A 9,374-nucleotide genomic window follows, 5' to 3' on the forward strand; every position below is an offset into this window, starting at 1 on the left:
TTGTCAGACTTCCGACACTTGAGACAAGTTCCATTATAAGAGACATTAGGTGTATTTAGGTATTTGCCAGATAATAGAGTAAGGTTCTTAGGCATCAATCTGTACAGATTAGTCTAATCTGTTGCTGCTGGAAACCTTGTTTCCAGCAGTAAAGTAAACAGTAGTTTCAAATTACGTGCAATAAGGTTAAACTGTGGGCAATATATGTTCTGAGGTGAGAAGAAAAAGAAAATAGAAGTCATGCATTCCTAATATTGTCTTGAACTTTACCAGATCAGGTATGTGCTGAAGTGAGATTCCAGTTTCTCTAAGAACTATTTCAAATAGATTCATCTCCATTTAAATTGCTTTTATTGTGACTGCTCTCTAAAGTATTTATGAATGCAGGATAACTGAACTTCTGCTGTATTCCCCAAATCCAACAAAGAACAAATAATTAACATTTCAATCTGGGATAAAAGTTCGTTATTTTCACACAAAAATAGGATTTCCAGAAGCAAAGCGAAGCAATTAAAGATTTTAGGGATTCTATAAAAATTAAGGCAATGAGCTCATGAAGTTAAACACAAAATAGAAATACCTTTAGTCTGGTTCTAAAGTAATGCAGCTTTTCAGTAATATTTTTCAGAAAATACAGAAATAATTGTCATTTAAACTCATATCAACCTATTATCCAAAACATGAACTAAGGACTGAAGTCAAATCACCCTTCCCTTTCCTATCATCCCTTTTCTCAAACTTACCTTGAATGCCATAGGACAGCAGGTATCATGGATACAGGCATTGCAAAAAGAAGAGCAAGCAATACTTGGTTTGTTGATGATTAACAGGTACAATGTTGTCTTGTAAAAAACAAGAGCATGTTAGAAGAGATACAGACATTGAAAATTGGAAGTAGAGACAGGTCCTTAAAATTTTGACACCTACCTCTTCTAGAGACTATACTACATTGAAAGTAACCTGCCAGGACAAAAAAAGAAGTCTTTTCATTTTATTAAGAAAGTGCAAGTGAAACATAAGGTAACTGTCTTTGCACAACTAAAACACTACAAGTATCTATGGATTTTTCCCTTTCTGCTATTTGCATTTAGCCTGTATTAATGATGATACCCTGAGATCTATGTCATATTCTTCCTTCAGTGAATATCAAAGTACTTTGTATAAAACAAAACTGTTTCGACAAAAAATTGGGAAACAAACGTAATAGCTCAGTGTCCAGGCATTCACAGAATCACAGACTGGTTTGGATGGGAAGAGATATCAAAGCCTATCTTGTCCCAACACCCTGCCTTGGGCAGGGACACCCTCCACTGGCCCAGGGTGCCCAAAGCCCCATCCAATCTGGCTTTGCACTCTGCCACGGACCCAGGGACAGTGACAGCTTCTGTGGGAAAGCCATTGCAGCACCTCACCACCTTCAAAGTGAAGAATTTCTTATTAATATCTAATCTAAATCTCCCCTCCTTCTGCTAAGGCAAATACCCCTTGGTCCTATCATGCACAATCTGCTTCGGGTAAGAAAAATCCATTTTGCAGCATACTGTGTATTTCAGACTTAAAACAGATTTTTTTTTTTTTAAAAAAAAGACAAACATGAAACTTTAAGTCATTTTCATGAAGCTGCAGTAATTCATAGTAGGTTGAAAATCTTGTGCAACCAAATATTTGGATTTTTTTCAATTGCAAAAATATTTCAGCTTTCCTGAAAATAGTTATTAAAACATATAGAAGTTCCTTTTTTCCACAAAAATTAATAGATTGCAATAATACTTAAAGTATTTACAGTTTATTTGAAAGAAAATTATTATAAACTTTGAAATCTGGGGCTAAAATTATAATTAATATATCATTACTTAATACAAGTTATGAAAATTCTTCATGTGCTACTTTAGAAGCATAACAGCAAAACATCCTTCTTCCTACTCTAGCAGGCTGGAGGTGAAAGTGTTTTTCACCATGAGGAACTGAGATTCTCGGTGTGATCTTTTCAGCTTCGCACGCCGGTTCTGGAACCAGATCTACAATAGAAAGGGAAGAGCAGGCTTTTCAGAAACACAGCACTGGAAGCATTTCAGCTTTGACACTTGAAAACGTCCACAGGACTGTACAGTATTTCGTATGATGACAGTAGTTAGGAAGTTCCATACAAATGATGGCATGTAGCTACCTGCAATAGTTTTATCACAGGCAAGGAAAAGAATACCCCCAGTTTAGAAAGTGAGGACCAGCTTCTCTTTAATTAATATAAAATTTAATGTTAACTAACACTAATTTCAGATCCAAGATGCTTACGATCATCTAGGAATTCACTCAAGTTTTAAATTGCTATTTCTTCAGCTGCTTAATCACAGCATAAAACTTCCCATCAACCCCGATATAATGCTTGTATCAAAAGCTTAGTTAATATCAAGGTGAGGCCCAAATTCTTATGTTTATAGTATGTTTATCACATTGGACTACCTGAAAATCAATAATTAAAACCCCTGAGCAGATTTTGCTTTTGGTTAGATGAAGACATATGCTCAAACATCAGTTTACCATGTGTGCTCTACTGACAGCCTCACAGAATACTTAGACATTTGTACAAACTAATTCAATATTTGAAAAACAAATTTCAAACAAACATCATGACAAGTGTAATATAAACATGATTTTAAAACATGGCAGAATTTGGTAATTTTCTTCCATGATATCCAGAGATTAACTGAGCAGATATCATGGAAATATTACAGTGATTGCCCTCTTCAATACTAGGGAAGAAGGTTTAAGATTTCAGAAGGAATTCAATGATTTCATTTCACAAATGATTGCAGGCATACCACATGTATAAATGTACATTGGTTTACATGGAGATTATTAAAGTTATTACTGTTGTCAAGCTACTATTTTATATAACGAGCAAGTGCATATCTATGTAATTACAGAAAAGTTCAAAGAAGTTTTTCATTACCTGGATCCTGTCTTCATCTAAGTCTAATTTGCGAGCTAGGTCTTCTCTAATATCAATGCCAGGGTAGGAGTTCATTTTAAAAACATTTTCCAAGACTTCAATCTGAGGAGATTAAAACACACTTGTTGAATAGTTCTCTGCCTTCGCAGCAGTAATAAAGAAAATAAATACAAAACACAGTTTGGTTTGTTGAACAGGAGATTTCCACTGAAATTTGTGACATTACTGTTAATTTACACTAGTTCCTGATGTTCCTGACATTTCTCTCTGCAGAGGTACATCATATTAAATTAGGCAGCTATTCTAGGCTTCTACCAACATTTTACTAAACTGCATTGTTATTCATTTATCAGATACTGAGAAAACCCCCACCTGATTTCTAGTGAATGCAGTTCTTGGTCTTCTACCCCTGTACCAGCTCAACTCTCGTTTGAAAGAGAGCCTTTCGGTGACCGACAAGTATTTTTCACATTTCAAAACTTTCTCCTCTTGCACTGGGTTACTGTTAGCGTGAAATAATGGATTTTCGTAGCAAACAATGGGGATTTGCAGATGAGGATTACTGTCATCACCTAAAACTAGAAAAAAGCAAGCAACAAAGAGAAAGATGAAACGTATACTTTTTATAAAGGAGTAAAAGCTTGAGATGTTCCAAACCGAACTGCTGACTTACCCAGGCTGGTGCATGCATCCATCCATGGTCTGTGAGCTTTCACAGCTGGAATGCCATCTCTTTTCTGCTCCAATCCCAAAATACTTTCAATGGAAAAGGAGCACTGAGTGGGTTTATTTTCTACGAAACCAGCCACTTTCCGAAGGTTCTGAGACGCGGATGTGTTATCAGCACAGAGCGATGTACTTGCCATGCTTTCACCTTCAGCCAGCATAGCAGGTTATACTGTACTTGCATTTCTTCACAAGTCCTCCTTATAGCTATGTTGACAAGGGGGCTGGATTTGCAACGTCATTAATTAAAATCTTTTATTAGAAAGTTTTAGCATGTCAATGAAAACTCTCCCACCAAGAGGCACGAGGAGTTAATTGTTTATTTGTTTGCAAGTAATTAGCAACTAATGGTGACACTAGGGGGGCCACCAAGAGGGACAAAAAGTGTTATCTCTCCTAACCAGAACATCGACTTAACTTTCTCAAAAGCAGCTGTGCACAAATATAGTACTTCTCTTTTATTTGAAACCATTAATGTATAAAATCAGTTTTTAAAAAAACTTTATACTCTAATGGACTCCACTTACCTAAACACAGCAGCATGATAGGAAACCAGTCAAGTAATAAGTAATCTCATTTAAGTGAATTTCCTTCCAAGGAAATTTAAAAAATAATCTCTTAATGCTATTAGGGTAATCCCGATGAAAATGCCTCTGTTTTTTCATATGCATATGTAATGGTGAACGTGGTCAATAAAACAACAATAGCTTTTGGCATAAGGCACTGTGCAGTGGGTTGGCAGTGTTGTCAAAGCTCAGTGTAATTGCCTTCCAAGTGCCTGGATTAGTTAACAGGAACAGTTGCACCAACTATTTTAAATAATTCATGCATTCATTTTTCTTATTAAAATAACTTTGTTGCAGCTTTTTTGAAATGTACCATATGGGAAGCTTCCTGATCATTCCTTACAACATAAACCCAAAACTTAAAGTAATAGAAGCAGTACACTCAAACTTCCTGGTTTAAAACCATACTTTTACTGTTAGTCCCCCAGTAACCAGTAGAAATTTGTTTAAACACTATAAAGCAAAGACTTAAAACCACAAAAAATCGTGAGTAATGGGGAGAGAGGAACTAAAGGTTCTGAAAAGAGAATTCCAATTTCACTCATTATAGAGTATCAACTATAACATCTTTATATTCAAGGTCATGTGTCAGCCACACAGCAGTTTACATGTCACATGTTCAAGACCAGGTTCAGGATAACTTCTCTACAGAGATTCCTCCTGTTCCTTTGTGCTTTTCTGCACAAAGCTTTGTTTGATAGCATGCAAAAATTAAAATAATATTTTAATTTCAGGTTGGAAAAGTTACCTTTCTTAAATAAAACATAATTAGAGCATGTGAGCTACGAGCACATAATCATGTAGGACTGGGTGCTTTTAAAGGAAGAAATCTGACCCTCTATTTTTCCTTATTTAACCATTTTCTCATAGTTTATTCTGTATAATCACTCACAATTACATAGTTAGCAACTAATATTATGGGAATAAATAATTTTCTGTCCATTGGTAAACAATCAGACTAATCTTTAGGAATAAACAGAAGCAGGAAAATGGCAAAGGAGATGGCACAGTCTGGAATTGAAAATACCGTGCTGAGGGAGATTCTGCAGAGAAATAAACAATTCATATGGGGCTTTATATCAAAAAGACATTCAGATGAAAAATGTTGACATACTGGACTCATACTGTTGTGCAATGAGACTGTTGTCAAACCAAGCTAGCAAAAAGAAGGACAACTCAAGAAGTGATCTTACCAAGGACATATCAACATGTATCAATCAGTCTTGAAGTGGTGTCAGTATAACTGCAATGACCACCAGCCAGCTGACCTCCAACTGTTATAGAATCATAGAACTGTAGGGGTTGGAAGGGACCTTGAAAGATCACCGGATCCAACCCCCCTGCCAAAGCAGGCTCCTTGTCATTTGGCAGCCTTGCAGCCATGAAGTGCACCATTTAAAAAAAAGCCATAAGTACCTACATATGAAACTCCTGCCTGCTGGAATATTTGCTGTAAACTAGAGGTCAGTGGGAAGCAGTGTTAAGCAAGGGCTTTATAGCCCTGCATATCTCAGCACAGCTGTTGCCTCAGGACTCCTTTTCTTGACTGCAGGCAGTTAGTTTGAGTATTCAGACTTTGCACAGGTCCAGAGGTTACTAAAGAGAGAATTCAAAGCCTCTTCTATAGCAATGACTGGCAGATCAGTCTTCTGCCTCTACAGTCTGTACATGGAACTTCAGTTTTAAAAAAATAAATTCCCATAAAACTCATTGAGTCAAAAAGAAAACAATACAACTGAACTTGAGCTGCTTACTAAGCTCTCTTTCCCAGAGGTGGAAAGAATGATCTCTGATAGACAGGCAGCCTCTGAAATCCAGAAACTAACATGGACATTAACAATATAAAAAAACCTCTTAATAACTATAATATAGTTTCCAAATACAGCCCATTATTTTTTCAAAGAACTTAAAAATGCTGACACAAGAACTGGTAGAAATGTTTTCTGAAATGTGTTTTGTTTCTCCTGGATGAAAATGAATGAAATTAACCTGGGCCACACAGCTGGGACTCTGATTACCACATACTTCCCTAAGTGGTGAATACCTTCATAGGAGCTCCCTTCAGGAAGCTATCAAGAACTATCAACGCAGACAGGCATATGTGGCAGTAAGAGACTTTTATGACAGGCACATAACTTCCTAAAGCTAACCATTAAGTTAACCAAGTAATTCTAACTTTTGTGTCTCTCTCAGATTGTGGAGGATGGAAAAAAGTTTCTTCAGTATAGCCTGCTTTTAACCCCACTTAGAAACACTCATTCTTTCAGAGTTTTTAATGATTTTTCAGGGAAAAAAAGATCTTAGTAGGTCACAAAAAGGATTTTCATAAAATCCAGGTAAACTAACCGGCTAGGCACAGGTCAGCCGCTCACCAGACACTGCCATCTGGTGTTGAAGCTTGCCAAGCTCCTACATTTATTTGTTCATCTGTTTTTACCTGACTAAGAAACTGTTGTTATTAAAATAATCTTATTACATTCAATGCTGAACTGAATCAGACCTGGAGACCCTAATGTGGGCACTGAAATGTATCAACACACTTGGTTTTAAACAGACTTCATGGCTGCAACTGCACGAAGGAGCAGCAGTCCCAATTCTGAAGTTCACAGGGTAGATGCTCACACTGTGCTCTTTAATTTTGGAGAAATTAAGTGAAATGGAAACACGTATGTCTAAGAGACCTTCTAATGTTAATGCAGCTCCACATAAAAATTTCAGAAGAAAAGATAGCAAAATCCCATTATATCTATCCCTGGATGCATTCATGGTCAGGTAGGATGGGGCTTCCATAAGAAACAAGGATATGGCAGAAAAAAGTTTTAGATCCAAGAATACTCAGTAGCAAAGAACCAGATTAAAGTTCTAGGAAGTCCCACTCATGGTGTAAATGGACCCTGACCCTCCACTCAGAAACTATATTTCATTATTTTGGCCCATCAGAAATTATCAGTATTTCCCTTGCAACCCATTTGAAATTACCAACAGAACTTTAGCTAAATACCACTGCAGGGGCAATTTGGATTTTCAGTTTAATGTCTGTTGTGTACTTTAAGTAATCCATAATAGGAGAAATCACTGCTCCTTGGATACGCAAATCCAATCCTCTTAAAGCATCAGTGCTTGATGAGGCTGTAAACTAAGCTCCCTTTCAGATTTTGCATCACTGTTTTTGCCCAGGACAGTAGGCTCATCTATTTAGTAGGTGAATCTCTTCTTCTTTAGAGATGTGAAGCCTCTCAGGACTCTGTTAGTACCAGCTAGAGAGACCACACCAAGCGCTCCTGGTGGGTTTGGTTTGAAACCCCAATGGCTACTCGACTCCTGCTACCCTTTGCCACTGTCACCCATTGCTACTCCAATGCCAGGTCACCTTTTACAGTAGCCTGCACAATGTTTTCAACTTTAATAAAAAAGAATAAATGCTATATATAATCTTTCTTGATTACTTATCACACTCCAAACTTGCCTTTCACCTCACCTTTCCCACTGCTTCTTTACTAAACTATACCAGTATTTCAACCACCTCAGATATTCTGCTGCATGTAGCTCCTTTTCAAATAGGAGTTGAACATGAGTAACAAAGATTATATTCAAAGCCAACTTCAAAACTCAAAAGGTTTGGGTTCTTTTAAAGGCAAGAATACCTCAAAACTGTTAACACCAATTTTTACAAAACACGACTAAAAGCCAGTTAATATTTCTTGGCTGAGGTAAACACTATTTGACCCAGGGAGATTAAGTGAACACAAATAAATTCAAGGTAAATCCAAGGGTGGCACTAGGAAAGGTCTGAGAAACAGTACGTTAAGCAGTGCACAAGGTGCAAATAAAGCATACCTTAACATACAGCTACTTTCACCCTCCAGCACAGGCCAAAAATTCTGTCTGACAGGGGACATATCTGGAATCCTCTGAAGACCTGTTGGCTGTTCTTCTCCCTGTTTACATAACGAGTATTAGTTCCCCACATTTTTAAGGCCGCTTAGTATTTTGCAGGAAAGAAAAAAAAACAACAAAAAAACCCAACCCAGAAATCTAAAAACAAACAAACAACCCCTTCCAAAAACAAACCACAAAAAAAACCCCAACACACTAACAAAAAGCCTACAATGCTGAAAACAACTGTAACACTAAACCCACACTTATTAAAGGGTTTAGGGGGATTCTTCAATTCATTACTGTCAAACCTCATCTATTGATGTCTAATTTATATCTCAAAATTTTTGGGTGTCTTGTAGCATTTGTAAAAAAGTACATAAAAGGTAAGAACAAGGGTAATATCATCTTACAGAACGCTTCAATGTAAGGCATCTATTAAAAAGCTGACTACTGATTCAAAGAAGCCCTGGTACACTACAGAATTATTAGAGATGTATCCCTCCTGCTATTAAAGTGAACCAAATCATTAAACTGAATTACTAAGATCTACAGGAACAAGTCAGATTTTTATGCTATGTGCCAGTTGAGATATCAAAGCACATTTCTAAAATTAATTCCTGCTACCTTCCTGAATTCTGCTAGAGAAACGCGCGTTATAGTACAAGACAGAGAACATTTCTTATAGAAGACTACTGCAAAACTTAGTCACAAATTAGCTGATCTCAAAACCAGAAAGGTATGTGAATATATGTGTGTGTGATATGTGTGTTTGTCACGTGTTCTGTCACATATTAATTACAGATGTTAAGATTTAATCTTTAAAATCCCTTGTTAAGATAACTCCATAGTATTATCCTCATATGACAGGCAAAGAGAACAGTAGTGTGACTTGTTTCGGTCAGGTGAGTCACCAGCTGAGTTGCAACCTTGAAATTTTCTCACCACTCCCTACAACAAGAATCCCAAGATGAACACCCCACCCCCTCGCCCCCAAAAGGCCTTCAATATTTTTAAAATAAATACCGGCATGTTCCTTTGGATGCTTTTAAAGGTAAAACATGATCTGAGACAGCATAAAGAAAGGTCTCCATAGCAAGACTACACAGTCATTAATCATTTGCTCTGCTGATGACCTTGTATACTTTCTAACCTGCTTTTATACAGAGTACAATTAGCCACAGAAAGGCAAAACCAGCAAGGGAACAGTCTCTTTTCCTTTTTTAATAATAAAAAAGTATCTAAAAAGTTACTAA

The 9,374-nt window shown here is 36.8% G+C and overlaps 1 protein-coding gene across 1 annotated transcript; it reads right to left on the reverse strand.

The window, feature by feature from the left end:
- Positions 1-1,776: 1,776 nt before the first annotated feature.
- On the reverse strand, positions 1,777-3,837 carry HESX1 (HESX homeobox 1; the record flags this gene model as incomplete). Its single annotated transcript, XM_084269411.1, has 4 exons — positions 1,777-2,018; positions 2,951-3,052; positions 3,323-3,528; positions 3,624-3,837. The coding sequence occupies 4 exons, from the start codon at positions 3,835-3,837 to the stop codon at positions 1,920-1,922; spliced, it is 621 nt and encodes a 206-aa protein (XP_084125537.1). The 3' UTR covers positions 1,777-1,919.
- Between the last annotated feature and the right edge of the window lie 5,537 nt (positions 3,838-9,374).

Source organism: Gallinula chloropus (assembly GCF_964237585.1).
Source record: "Gallinula chloropus genome assembly, chromosome: 12".
Taxonomy (NCBI): Eukaryota; Metazoa; Chordata; class Aves; order Gruiformes; family Rallidae; genus Gallinula; species Gallinula chloropus.